Source organism: Larus michahellis, chromosome 2 (assembly GCF_964199755.1).
Source record: "Larus michahellis chromosome 2, bLarMic1.1, whole genome shotgun sequence".
Taxonomy (NCBI): Eukaryota; Metazoa; Chordata; class Aves; order Charadriiformes; family Laridae; genus Larus; species Larus michahellis.
The window spans coordinates 10,631,355-10,646,352 of record NC_133897.1 but is presented as its reverse complement, the minus strand read 5'-3'; the positions used below and the strand labels follow the sequence as shown (position 1 = coordinate 10,646,352).

Genomic DNA, 14,998 nt, shown 5'->3' with positions numbered 1-14,998 from the left:
TCCATTATTAATATCCGCTATGAATTATACTTACTTGTACATTAGGGAAGTTTGCAGTGACTTTGCAATTGCTATGCCAGCATTATTGACCAACAAGGAAAAAAAAAAACACAAAAAACCTAAACGCTTTAGGAACGACTAGATGGCTAAGTGGAAAATACTGTTTATAAATTAAATTCTAATAGAAGTTTAATATTTTTAATAAATTACTGTGAATAATAAACACAGGATTTTTCAAGGCTTTATTTCACAGATTTTTTTTGTGTGTGTGCACATATAAAATCTAATTTTAAGCTATTCTGTCTAAACGACAAGAGTGCAGGCCAGCAAAAGCCAGAATTCTTAAAAGAATTTACTGAACTGGTCAAAGCCCTTTTTGCGTCCCTTCAAAATCTTTCAAGTGAAAGAGTACTTTAAAAGTGCATGAAATAAAAGTACTATGGATCAAAGTATGTTATAGTACTCACCAAACGCTTAGAATCCTCATTCTGTCTATAGAAAAAGAGTAACTGACGAACTAAGAGAGTCAAATTAGCTCCATTAGCAGTGGAAAAGGTTCCTCCAGATTGGGCCAAATTAGCACAGCGATCGAATTCACTTCTTTGGATAGAGTGCTTAAAAATAAGACATGCATCAACATATCAATAATGGTTATGATTTCAAATAGAGATGCAAAATTTTCAAAACCTCATTGCAGTTTCCCATCCAAAGTGCTAGCAAAGTAGTAAAATGGATGCAACACATATTTGTTAAAAGATCAAAACACATACACAGTAACACAGTTAAGGCCATAACTGCTTTCTGTAATTCAAAAAGTACACATTGCAACAAATTTGTTGCTTTTCAAGTAAAGAATATCACATCAAACATTTTCATCTATTTTACTCAATAAATATTAGTAAATTTAAACAGATACAACCCTTTCTTAGAATAATCTACCCAACAGCAGCTTAGAAAGAACAACTTTTTGACTCAAACTACCACCTTAGACATACTGGGGATAAAAAGCTCCACTGATGTGTGAAAGCTACTAATACCTAACTGGTTTTGTATGCTTTGTCAGCTCAAAAAAACAGTGTGTAATCATTCCGAAGTCCACTGTCACATACATGCTTTGTGGAATAAACGTTCATCTACTAAAATATTGAGGTTCAAACAAAAATGTCAAGAGGGAAAAGGAACTTGCACTTTGTAAGCACACACAATATTCAAAAAGGTGAAGATGTTCCAATGGAATTACTTATTACTAGAAAGTCTATTTTTCAACAAAACTGTTTTACATCTTTCTAAATAAATAAATACTTACTTGATGTTTTCTGTCTCTGTACCCTCTTACAAATGACTGGATTATTATTGCATTTTTCAGCCTCCGCCTTTCTTCCTTTAAAGCAAAGCGAGAAAATCAAAATCAATATTATGGCGCTGACTCTAATTCATACAACTATATTTAAAGTGGTATTCAAAAAGATTTTTTTAAATTAAAATTAAGCACTAATCATTAGTAAAATAAACTGAAGGTTTGCATCCAATATACATAAATCAGGGAGAAAGTTTTTATTTTTTTAGTTGTAAATTTACCATAAAGATATTGCAAAAGAATTTTTAATACTCATAAGTATGTAATACTACAGAAATCAAAATAAACACATTTGTATTTCATTAGACAAAGTCTTAATACTAAAACATCAAAGAATTAATAAAATTCAATTACACCATTCCTCTTTCTGCGTAGATCAGCTAACACTGAAGACCTGCCTATTTGTTTCCATTCAAATAACAGATCAGTATTATGAGGCTGGTGCAGTTTAGAAGGGGGGGGGGGGGGGGGGGGAGACAAAACACAAACCACAAAAAAACCAACCAACCAACCAACAAAAAAACCCAGTTATTTGGAGACAATACTGCTGTCAAAAGGAAAAGAGGCTTAATGCTTTAAGCCCGGGAGCACAATATGGAAATTAGTAAAAATTCTTGCTCTCTCCTTCAAACCAGACATGTAAATTGAGTCATTTTATGATGTCTTCCTCAGTAGCTAGAAAAGAGTATTTAAAATCATCCCTTTAACAAGGTCTCACTTGCTGGGGAACTGAAAGCCAACTTGCTTCAGGTACTATGAAAAGAGCACTCAGTGAGTCCACTGACAACAGCCCCAGCATATTCCATCACAACAAATATCTAAGGGAAGTGGCTACTGTAATTAGGTTTCTAATAATGTCCGTATAGTTTCTTAGGGGATGAAAGAGGGAAGTAAATAAAGTTGTTTCTCATGAACCTAGAGCTACAAAGCAATGGTTGAGGAAGGGAAAGTAGGAAGATCAAGAGTTCAAAAAAAAAAAAAAAAAAAAAGAGAAAAGCCTGCTTTGAGAAGAGAAATTTTATTTAACCTCATGAATCCTTGCACTATAATGAGCCCATAATTCTGTCGGCCACCAAGCAAAACAAACCACTAACATGTTTTATAAATTTCATTAAAATACATTTGGGAAAGTTCACATAAACTTTCAACTCTCGAAAACTTGAACTTAACCTGAACTGACCAGAGAAACACCAGATGAATTTGCTATTCAATGCCTATCTTGGAAACCCCAACCCCCAAAGCAATTTCTCAGAATAAGCATATACTTGAAAGTCTCTAATTACCTCTAGAGCACAGATCAAAATCAAAATTTTGATAGACCAAAGGGTATTTTTCTCTCCAAAGTATCAAAACAGTAAAAGTGCAAAGTACAGGGGCAAGCAGGAGAGAGTTTCAATTACAAAGAGGCACTGTCTCTTCATAATCATAATGTAATGTTCGACTGAAAAGTAGGTATTTCTCCTTTTCTCTAGATACAGTTTTTATCCTAGAATACATAATTGTCAATTAGCGACCTGTAATTGCAAAGGTTTTAAGTCTGAGGTCACTGCTAAGATTCTGATACAGGCATTTTTTTAAAAGCCATAACTGGTTTCATTCTCAGAGGAGTCATTCATTTTGTGAGAATCCGATATATGTCACAGAAAATCGTTGTGTGTATGTGTGTATATATACAGATATATGACTCTGCATCAGCTGTGCAGCAGACAGAATTAAGCAACTTAACGGCCAAAAGTTTATGAAGTGCAAAAAATTCCGTCTGCGTATGTTGATAAGGACTCACTGATCATAAATTTAATTCATAAAACAGCATTCTGAACTAACTGGTGAAATCCTAGTAACTTCATACTTTAACTTGGTCCATAATTATACATCCAGGGTGGAAAGAAAAAAAGCAGTTACCGTCCTCACAATCAGAGGAGCCACGGCAGAACTTGTATTTAATCTAGCAAGGGTCAAACACATCTTTAAGGGCCAAACAGCTCTTTATTCTTGATTGGCATGAAAACTACAGTTACACTTTTTAACTCGTTTTAAAGACAACAACTGTTTTTACTCATATCAGAGGTGGAAAAATGACAAAATGAAGATATTCACTTTTAATTCCACATTACTAAGTTTTGATTTCATATTGCCACATATATTAATGTTTTAAAACCGCTATTTTTCCTTTCAATGTCTGTTCCTCCTTTACATTATTCCAGACTGAATTATCCATGGCAGTAAACTTCATTCTCAAACCACTTTTAAGATTTTCTAAAGCCTCACAACTGCTCCTCATTGCTCCTCAATTATCAGGTGATTTCAAAGCAGTTTAGGATGCACTCAAGTATGATTGTTTTGATTCTACCTCCACAGAACTGAGGCATGCACTGGGGAAAGTGAACTGCTGAAGGTCACCCAAGAAACCATAGAAAAACCAGGAGCAGAAAACAGTTTGCCGAGCCCAACCCATAGTAATAGACTATGGAAAACGCCAAAAAAATGCGATTTACTATCCAAATATCTGTCTTTTCTCAACAAAGCCTAGATCACATAAGCAACAAAATAAAAGGAAAAATTCCCTTTGCACCCCGTGCATGCTTAACTACCTTCTTTTGAGACGAAAATCACTTCTGGGAAGCACCTTAAAAGCAGTCAAACCGTTTGTCAATTCTAGTATACTGGACGACTATGTAGAACTTGCAAACTGAAACAAAACATTCCTGAACTAAGTACGACTGCAGCAGAATGAAGTACTTTGGACTGTAAATGTTACTACATCAAAGATAAGTCCATGCAAACGCTTACAGTCTACTTTACCTCTCGTTTTCTCCTTTCTTCCTGAGTACGATGCAGGAGAGAAGCCTTTTCTTCCTATAAAGAAAAAAAAAAAACACAATTGCATTTTCATTCAAACGTTTGATTCAAATGTGTTAATGATATTTAATCTAGACTTCACTTTGGGGATTGTTCACGATATGTAATATGTAAAACACTGGAGAAAAGTAAGTGTTAATCATTTTCTGCTCTTACAAATACATGTTATGCAGCCCTGTCGGAAGCACAGTGACAGAGGGAAGCTATGTAAGAAGAAAAGGGACAGGCAAACAGCAGCAAACTGTACTGAACCCTGTCCAGGTTTGTGTTCTCAGCATCCAAATAATCTAGGCAAACATCATCGATTTACAAATGGGGGAGCTGAAACATAACAGGGTCCCAATCCTACCAGGTAGTACCAAATGTTTAGCAAGTGTTTTCCTTGCTTGGAGCATACGTAAGTTATTGGCCCAGGTGCATGCAACAAGCTGTGGCACGTTCAAAGTAATCACATACTGTTCCAAATCCCCGTGCTTTTGTCTAACTTGCAAAGAGGCATTAAGTTCTTATATTTACTTATCCTTTTCCTCAAAACTTATCTGGAAAAGATGTCAAAACAGACCTATATAACATAAATGAAAGGAATTTTTTCTTTTAAAGTTTTGAACCCTTCACCCAAATTAAGGCTACAAACTGAAACTTTCAGGGACAGTGATCTCTCCAATAGAGAAAAAGTAAAGAACACTGAAGTATTTATGAGGTCTCTAAAAAACAATACCATTACAATAGAAAACCTGTGTATTAGCTCTTTAAACCAGAATCTTAAATCAGTACACAAAGATTACAAAATATAAACAAAGCTTTATTTGCAAGTATCTCTTACTGGATGGCTCTGTGTAGTTTCCAAGGAAATATACAAAATAATTCCTTTCCGATGCAAGGTATTTAGCTCCCACTGCAGACAATGAGAGTTGAAAGTACCCTGACACCTTCCCAAATCCAGTCTAAAACAGACGATGGATTTAAGGAAACTATTTTCTTTTTTTGCTTCTTCTACACATATAAGAACTTCCATTTTCACCCTACGCCCCTATTAGTCTAGAGAAGTAAAGAAATAAAATACATTCAAGCTGAAAATGTATTATAGCAAAATACATAAAAATAAATTTGAAGTTGGCAAACAAATGTTTATGAACTATTTAACCACATCAAAAACAACTGTGCTGTAATATTTTCAATGTCTATATGCAGGTACAAACTCTGAGGGAAAAACTCTTCTGCATTTCTTTTTTGATGATACAGAGTAAGCAAGGTCATGATTCTCCTAGTTTCATTAGTATAGAAAATATTTTAACACAGACCACCAAGAGAGAAATAAAAAAGACAGACACAGACGCAAAAAATGAATTTAAAATTGGGTTTGTATTTCAGATCATTTACTGGCGCAAGCATAAAAAAAAGCCACAAGAAGGTTAACCATCTTCTCCTCTAAAGACAGTATTTATGTCCAAAGACACCACTAACTACCACTACTGTCCTCTAAAGACAGGGTTTTTTCCATGTGTTAAATACAGTATAAACAAATCATAACAAAATCTATACATAAGATGATGTATCTCCACTCAAGCAATAGGAAAGGCTCCAGGTCTGTTGGTAATGTGAGGCAAGAGATTATGACCTCACACATACAAAAAAGACAAAATAATGTACTAAATTTATAAATAACCAACAGATGGCTAAAAGTTTCAGAACTTTTTTTAACGGATCACTTATTTTGCAACAGCCAATACCCAATGCATTACAGAAGTTAGTGAAAAGAAAGAAGCTAGTAAAAAAAGAAAAAAGTTACAAAAAAGAAAGAAGTTAGTAAAGAGTGAAGTGATCACAGTGACAACTCTTCAATCTGCTTGGGGAGTTTCATTCTGGAGGCAGTGCCATATAGAGAGAATTTCTGCTTAGAAGCAATGTTGCTAAATTTGTCCTTACACTTCAGAACGGATTGAAAGAAAAAGCAAATGAAAGACAAATTGCTACATGTGAGCAGAGAAGAGAATGGTATGAAAAAAATACAACCAGAGTAAATGCAATGGATTAGTTAATAAAGGAAAATAAGTGGCCAGAGGGCTTATCAGAGCCAAATAATCTTAAGTATTTGGAGAGAGGGGGAGATAAAAGAGGGCAGTGTATCCTCACTTAGTGTATCACCAGCTTTGCACTGACCAGGAATCGGATCTCTTTGAAATAAGCACTCTTTAAACTAAACCACTTTTAAAAAAAATAACAAAACTTAAGTTTCTAGTCAATGTCACATACTTGCTTTGAGTATTTGTAAAGAGAAACACCAACTTGATACAGTGTAAATTAAATACAATAGAGAAACTGTCTTAAAACAAAGAATGAGATATCCAGGTAAGTATATCCCAACTTTAAAAAATTATTGCAGGTCAAATGATACTGTTGCTCTTGTTCACAAGACACACATAGATCAGAAATATAAAGGAACAGAATCACAACTATGACTAAAGAATGTATTTAAATTAAATGCAAAAAAACTATACCTATTTCAGAGTTATGCAACCCAACTGGAGCACACCATCTCTTCAGAAATTAAAAAGCAACAGTAAATATGCAATAGAAAATAAACCTGCTGTGAGAAAGAGGTGAAAATAACTATGAAATAAACTTCATTGCCCACAAAGGACATTCTAACAAATTTCTTTAAGACAGCTAACTGCACAGTCATCTCTGAAATCCTCCCCACCTTGCCTCTTAATAATCAGAACAGTGAAAAGGAGTTAAACTCTGCAGCTGTTGCTCTGTGACTGGTTGTGAACGACAATGGCATTATGATAAGTGATGGACATTTGACAGCTCCCACCCATATGGTCACGTGAGTCTGACAGCTACAGCCGCTGCTCCACCACCTCTCCCTGCCCACTGACAGCCAGAGCTACTCACAGTACGAGACCATCCGACAGTGACTTCCAAAGATCACACCTAGCTCATTCCTACTCCTGGTTCATTCCTACTCCCCACCTTCCTGGCCCAGTTTCTGTGATGATCACGCTACCTTGTTTCTTCACCTGCCAGACAGGCAGATGCCAGGTATCACGGCTACCTATCACGGTAGGCAGTCAGACACATTAGGGGGAATGAAGCACCAGCTTGTCTTGATTCCTTCAACCCTAACTCAAAAGAAGTGAAAAGCCATTTAGTGAACCAAATTCCCAACACCTTCTATGATGTAGTCTTCTTTCTGCAGCAGCTTGACCTCCAAAGTGCAGAGCAGGGAATACACTGTGTTTTTCATGTTATTAACAGTCCCTTTTCTGTCTGCTCCTTCCTTCAACAGAAGATCTTGGTAAAGACAACCAATCTCAGGCTCTAGCATGCCAGCTGCAGGACCATGAACAACCCAGTTTGAGACATTTCTTCACCAAATATGTGAGGCATGACACAAAGAAACAAGAAAGCAAAGAAAGAGTATGTGACAGCAAAACGCAATGTGACGTGGATGATGACTCAAAGAGTAAGACAGAAAGGGGAAAGAGGTGAAAACAAGGAAGCAGATGGAAGACAGCATACGGAAAGGAAAGCTTGTGACTACCATCAAAGAAATTTTAAGTAATATTTAAAATGTTACTTTATACATCAGGATAAAACTGTTATGTACCGTATTATTCACCACAGCAAAGGTCAACGTTGCACCACTGCTGTAACAGACCAGTTGACGAGAACAACCGCATCCGACAGTGTAAAAATGTCAATGTCGGTGCTTCAAAAACTCCACTCAAATACGTAATGAAAAAAAAAAAAAACTTGAATGAAAACTGCTTTCTTGTCCTCACTTTGATGAAACACACTATTTTGCTGCAAAAGTATGTTTACACAACTCCTAGCTTTTACATATCCTACACAAAGACTGAATAACATAAACAAATACACAAATTATGATTCTTTTTGTCCTTCATTTTGACACTGTGCATTGAGAGCGTTAATAAACTTTCAGCCCTCTTGGCTCAAAATTCAGGTTCAGAAAAAAAAAAGTATAAATTTTTTTCAAATACTCCTAGTATTTGTTGACTCTTTAAAATCTGAAATTGATCACTCGTGGACTGTCATGTTAATCAAGCCATCTTAGATCCACACAAGTAAATTTAAAACCTAAATATGCCAGATGCAAAGGTGAAACCAAGTAATTATTTTCAGGTATTGCCTAAACAGTGAGCATATTTTAAAAAAATAACAAAAATACATTGATGCAAAAATTTAAATATTATTAGTATATGTTTGAGATTTATTTGTAAACCACCAGGATTTATTGTCTTTCTTTAGTTGAGAATGCAATTCTATTTAACATTACAACAGATCACGTAAAGTACAAGGCATGACTTTTAGGACATTTTCATGAAAAAACAAATAAGCACTTGATCTTTTAACTTTTGGGGACAATTACAAAATCGCGTATGGTTTTAGTCTACAAAACCCAGGACATCTTTTTTCTTTCCTTAAAATGAGGGACATGACTTTTCAGCTGAATTTAGCTTGAACCACATAAACATCAGTAACAACTCCCAAAGCAAATTAAGTGACCTAAGAAATGTATAGAATAAAATTCCTTTCACCGCTCATATTTAGTATGTCCATCAAATAAAAGGAAGATTTTGTAGCACCTCTTTGTAGAGAACAAATGTGGACACTTGGAGACATCCCCCCTCGAAAGTGGTTTTCACCAGTGTTTCTAGTTACCAACATTATGTTAGACAAAATAAATGCCACTTCAATTGGCTTTTATGAATACTAAAAGAAATTAGCACTTTAAAAGACTCACAATGTCTGAAACTGAACCTCATCAATTTAAATTTCACTGGAGAGACAGCTCAGCCAGCCTGAGTAAAACATGTTCAGCAGCTTGAAAAATTCTGTTTTAGAACAGTTTGGGACTCTTCATATCTCTGATTATTTACATCATGGTTAAAATTATACACAGAGAACACCATCTTCCCGAAGAACGTATTTTAAAGCACTTAAAATATGCTCGGGAAAAGGCATTTGGCCAGGGAAAGCCTGGCCTCACTGAAATCAACGTCACAGTACTTGCTAGAAAACACCTCAGCGTTTTTGCTCAAATTTTAACATAGGATGTAGGGAGTATCTGGAAAGCCCTGTATCTCTGTAACTACAAAGCCACGCACAGTGGAACCAGAACTTGACTGGAGGCTCTAGAGGTCAAATGAAATGCAATCAAGTTGCTCTTAAATTTACTCTCAAGTTTGTCTGTATTATGATTTTTAAGATGTATATTGTACACATCATTGTAGTTGAGTGACTTTTCATTTTCTCAGAAACATGCAGGGGAAAAAAACATAATCTATAAAAGCAGAAATTTTTTGTTTGAATCTGAGAAATTATCACATAAGTGAAAATAACAGTGTAATCACTGCTGTCAGCTAAATACAAGTCCATCATTCATAGCTTCCTTTCAAATAAGGTGAATTTCAGATGTCACTGAGAGGGAAAAAATCCACAAGAATCTAGTATGCGTTTATTATATTGTTTCCTGCTGACGGTCATTATTTTACTTGATGGTCTCATCATATTTCTACACCACAGATCTGAAATTCAAAGAGTATTTCAAGACTTAGGCTTTGACATTTCAACGTTCTGGACAAAGCACACTTCTGACTCAGAGGGAGGTATGCACTTGCATAAGGATCTAAGCCATGTGCCTTATGGGATGAAGGTCTTATGGAGCAAAGCAGTGCAATTCTTTCCCACCAATTTACAAATAATTTGTAAATTTGTAGTTGTAACCTAGAATCCTGTACTATAAATCCCAAGCACCATTTCATTTCCATCGTGACCTGGTGTAGGTTCAAGTAAGATATAATAAAACATTAATTCTTCCCTCCTGAAATTATTAACATCTTTCCTCAATCAATCAGTAAGACAGAAACAAAACTATTTTTCAAATCTGTCCCATCATTGTTTAAATCCCACAGACATCTATCACCATAAGCAATCCCAACCTCTGCAGACCTCTCCATACACTGGTAATCTTACAGCCTACTGTTTTTAAGTCATTAATTTTTATTCCACAAGAAGTTACTTCATGCATAAAATACAGAAAACAAAAAGCAAAGTACTTCTGCAGTTCTATCTCTGCACTTTAGCTGAGAGCAGGGGGAAAAATATGCAGGAATCTAATGCTTACTGTTATGCTGTTAATTTAAGAAAACGTATCAGTAACTACTAAAATAAACTTTGTAAATTAAAGATTTTTAATTATTAACAATATCCATGTTAAAAGAAATTAAAGAGACTTTTTAAAATACAGATGAGTCATCCCTATTTGTTCATTAATAACAAACCGAAAAAGAAACTCAGTGAAGTTGGTTTCACTTTCATGACAGTGCTAAGTCATCTGTATCCCTGGAAAGGAAGATTTTTTAACAACCACCTCATACTGGCATTATAATTTAAAAATACTCCATTTTAAACAGTTTGGAGATTTATAATAGAATGGTTTCAATATCTCAACTAAATTTGACTTAATAATATTATTTTAACCATTTTTCCTGTTAAAGGTTTAGGATGTCATCAAGACATTTCACAACCTAAACGAATAATGTACAGCTACAGAGCTCCTCATACACCTCAGCACAGGCACGAGGATCCCCCTGCATGGATGTACTAAAGGACTGGTACCTCATATTTTTCTTAACGCTGATAAAATTAATAAAGAAACACTAGGCCTGACTGCACCAAATCAAGATGACGTGGTTAAACAGATTCTGCATCATGCCACCAAGAGTCCAACTTCACCATAAAATCAGTGAAACCTGACAGCTGCCACCAGAAGGCATGGTGACACTCCACCCTGCAGAAATATGTTCACCGTATGGGACACAAAGGACGAGTTGGGAACCACCCAGGTGAAGGACCATCTGTTTCAGTCCACTGCACAGTTAGGTTGGACTAGCTCAATTTCAACCTCACCCCAAACCAACTCTTCAGGCGCACCTCTTTTTTTCCTGCCTGACACACCACAGAAATTCTGCAGCCACAGCCTTTCAGGCAACAATTACCATCCTGTACAGAAAGTCCATGAGTAATTCAAGATGTTCCTGTACTAGAGTCCAATAACAGTATTCATTTTTGGAGACTATTTTACTTCAGAAGTTTAAAAAAAAAAAAAAAAAAAAGTGTTTTGCCAGTTATAATTAAAACTTAACCTGAAATTAACTTTTGAAGAACCTCATAAAGCAGGGAATCATGTTTTAAAGGTGACAATAAGCACCCCCAAAAATAAAAAAAAAAATAAAAATCAGCCCACAAAAAATAACTTATCATACTGTAAATAAAACACAATACCTATACCCTCAAACAAATATACAACTAATGCAAATAGTCCAAATGAATCAGCAGATTTTTGAAAGTAGATACGGAGGGAAAAGTCCAAACACTGACAATACTACCTGTATTTTTACACTTAATGTTAAAATAATGTTCTGAAAGGATTGGTCAACAAGGCTAGTCATTTCAACAACACTAATTTTGTGACCCAGGATTTTAACAAAAATAAGTGATACTTAAAGATTACTTTTTTGGCAAAAGGTTTGGCTGGACTGAAGTGTCCCTCCACAGCATCCGTAATTCAGACCATCGTAACACATGTGAACATAAGAGGCAAACACTGTAAAAACACACCTGAAGGTCTCTGCTTTATTATTCAAAAATGCCATGAAAGTTAGTGGTGAGAAAGCACACTAGATTCAGTACTTTTCTAACCACCACAATGAACCATAGAACCATTTAGGTTGGAAAAGACCTTTAAGATCATTGAGTCCAACCGTAAACCTACCACTGCCAAGTCCACCACTAAACAATGTCCTGAAGTGGCACATCCATGAGGCCTAAGGAAACACTACAGACACACATGGTGATGTCAGACAGGGTATCAACATATCCAACCCATGACCAACATGGTTATTGTTTGCAGTTATATTATCAAAACAACTCTTTTAATAGTCAGTTTTGCTGATGGTTTATTTTGGTGTAGTTGTATCCACATCAGGAAGACTGCTGGCATCTTTGGCACTGACTGTCTCCTCAGATTGGAGTCCCTGCTTTCATATGGGGGCGGGGGGGGCTTGCTAATGTAGCTATACAGGTACAACAACATTTGGGAAATGTCCCCAAATTGGGTAGAGACTTATTCTTAGCATTAAGCAGCCTGCATACAGATTCTACCAGTATTTCTGAGTTGTGCTTTATTCCACCAAAGGAATCAAAACAGGCAGTACTAAGCATCCAGCTAACAGTATCGCAGAGGTGCAGGGATGGAACTACACTGTATCTTGGGGAGGGAAGGTTCCCTTTGTAGAAGAACAATTGTGTTTTTTTCCCATGTGCACAAAAAGCTGAAAGGAAATATTTTACAATTCTGCCTTCTGTAAAACTGAAGCCCATAGGCATGGGAAACACCATCGCAAGGAGCCTGTGACATGAGATAATGAGAAGCTCATGGAACCCATATAAGCACTTGCCACACCAATCCTTGCTGTAGTATGCTTACATAAAAGTTTTAGAAGTAATTCTTAGTACTGTTTAAATAAATTCTTTCATTAGTACTGCACATAGTTTCTGAAAATAAGCAGCTATTTCAAGGGCATTTTACTATGTCCATATAACCATTATGTCCAAAGCTGTGACTAACTGATTTGCATTGATGCAGCTCAAGCACTTCAATGTGGTAGTGTAAAATCATGAAATCTGTGGACCGGTCAGTATCAATCTGACCATGAAATACAACCTCTGCATTGGACAGAGTGAAGGTTATGCACCAATTTCAGTCTCCACTTCCTTCACCTCTTAATATTTGCCCTTGAAAACTTCTACCTGTGTAACATTAATAAATTTGTCCCATATAATTAAAATAGACAGAATTCTGCTGATTTTTTCATGAAAAAATCAGTAGATGTAAAAGAAGATGTTATGACAGTTGTTTACTTCTGTAGAAGGAAACAAGTTCTGCAAGTAACGCTATTAGCAAGTCAGTGTCAAAAGTTGCAAAGTACCTCAAGCGTACAGCTAAGGACCAGGGTATGTTCTGCCAATTCCTACTTCAACTGGGGAATATTTATGGTATTTTTGACTCGTGTAATGCTATTTTGTGTAGTCCAATGAACAGAAATGTCTTAAGATAAACAGAAGACAATTCAGATGAAAAGCTGCACAATCTAAATACAGTTCTGGTATGCATTCTCTTGAATAAACTATGTAAGACAATACACCAAAATGCAAACCTCACTGTGATTTTAATATATCGTGCTGCGGTATTTTAGCTCAAGTTTCCTAACTGTACCGCCAAACCTTAAAAGTTTCAGAGAGCCTAACTTGCTTACAGTGCACAATAAGAAAAGCTTACGACTTACTTTTACCCCTATTAAAATTCAAAAATACTAATGAAAGCAGTCATTAATATTTCCACACAACCATGCCCAATGACAACGTGGGGAATCAGTATTTTAGTACTGAATTAGAGTGACCCTTACAAACGAGGCCACTTCTAGAAACACTTTGTCTTTTCTCTCGTTCTTCGGTAGTTCTATGCCCTTCAGTGCCTGACTAAACATTTGACTACTCTGTCCAATCAGCAAGACCTAAATAAACCACGTCGCTTCTTTTCCGTCAATAAATCCAAGGAGATGGAACAGGCTGGTAGCGCAGACAATTAGCTGCTACTCACCCTGCACACGACAAACTGACGGAACGCAAACTTGACAGAGAAATGCGAAATCTGTGACGCGCAGCCCCCTCTCATGTGGGTGAAGCCCCCACCCCCGCCATTCACATTCACCTCCAGTCGTGTCAGGCCGTCCCCAACCCTCCATGGGGGCTCACCCCAGGCTCTCCCGTGGGAGGGAGGTGACAGGGGGTCGCCGCATCCTTCCCTACTCCCCCTCCCCGGGAGACCCACAGCCCCGGGAGGTGCCCCCAGCCACAACACACCGTATCCCGTGCGAGGTGGGGGGGCGAGCTAGAGACATTTCCTCGCTTCCCACAATTCTTACTACACTGCCAGCCTGGGAGGGGGTGTGTGGTCTGATTTAAAAAATAAAAAAAAAAAAAAACACAGAGCCAGAGAGATCTGAGATAAACACATCATCAGGAGGGGAGGATTTTTCCCCCCTCTATTAAACCTTAGTCATAGCTGCTCCCATTTTTGAAGGCCCAATGGTGAAAATACCGATAATACAAGGGAACCGAACACAGACACGAACGCGGAGACAGACAGGCGCCGCTTCTTACCTTCCTACTCGCTCCTCCGAGGGACACCTTGGGCCTTGTTTTGAAATCCCCTTCAAAGCTAAACATGTTTACAGCTTATCCCATCTAGAGCGGGGTCCGGCCCCCGAGCTGACCCCGCTGTAGGGGCGCCGGCCGGTCGGTAGAGGCGAGCGGAGGGGCCGCCACCGGCCCCGGGGAGGCACAAACCGCTCCCCCCCGCCTCCCCGGGCTGGCAGTTTGCGGCCCTCCCGCCCGCCCCCGCGGGGCTGCTCCCCTCACGGCGGCCCGGTTTCCCACCCCCCCCTCCCCCGCCTTCCCCGCCCCGCGGCCTTCGCTTCCCCGGTCGCCCCTTCTCTGACCGGCGGCGACGGCTGAGTGTAGTGGGAGGGAGAAGGAAGGAGGAGGAGGGAGGGAGCGGAGGAGGGGGCTGCTTCACTTGCACTGGGGGAGCAGCCGGCTGTGGAGAGAAGATGGCCGCCGCCCGCAGCCTCCCCAGCGCGCTCACGACGACCGGGCGCGGCGGCGCGCGCACCGCCCGCAACCGCCGGG

At 38.0% G+C, this 14,998-nt stretch overlaps 1 protein-coding gene across 1 annotated transcript in view; it reads right to left on the bottom strand.

Annotated features, from left to right (window-relative positions):
• The window catches only part of UBE3C (ubiquitin protein ligase E3C), a 79,525-nt gene extending 64,850 nt beyond the window's left edge, over window positions 1-14,675 (bottom strand). Inside the window, exons 1-4 of the mRNA XM_074574136.1 lie at window positions 14,471-14,675; window positions 4,160-4,213; window positions 1,307-1,381; window positions 468-614 (exon numbers count right to left, since the gene is read on the bottom strand). Coding sequence (XP_074430237.1) covers window positions 468-614; window positions 1,307-1,381; window positions 4,160-4,213; window positions 14,471-14,536 — 342 coding nt within the window. The 5' untranslated portion in view covers window positions 14,537-14,675. The remainder of the gene's footprint in view (window positions 1-467; window positions 615-1,306; window positions 1,382-4,159; window positions 4,214-14,470) is intronic.
• Between the last annotated feature and the right edge of the window lie 323 nt (window positions 14,676-14,998).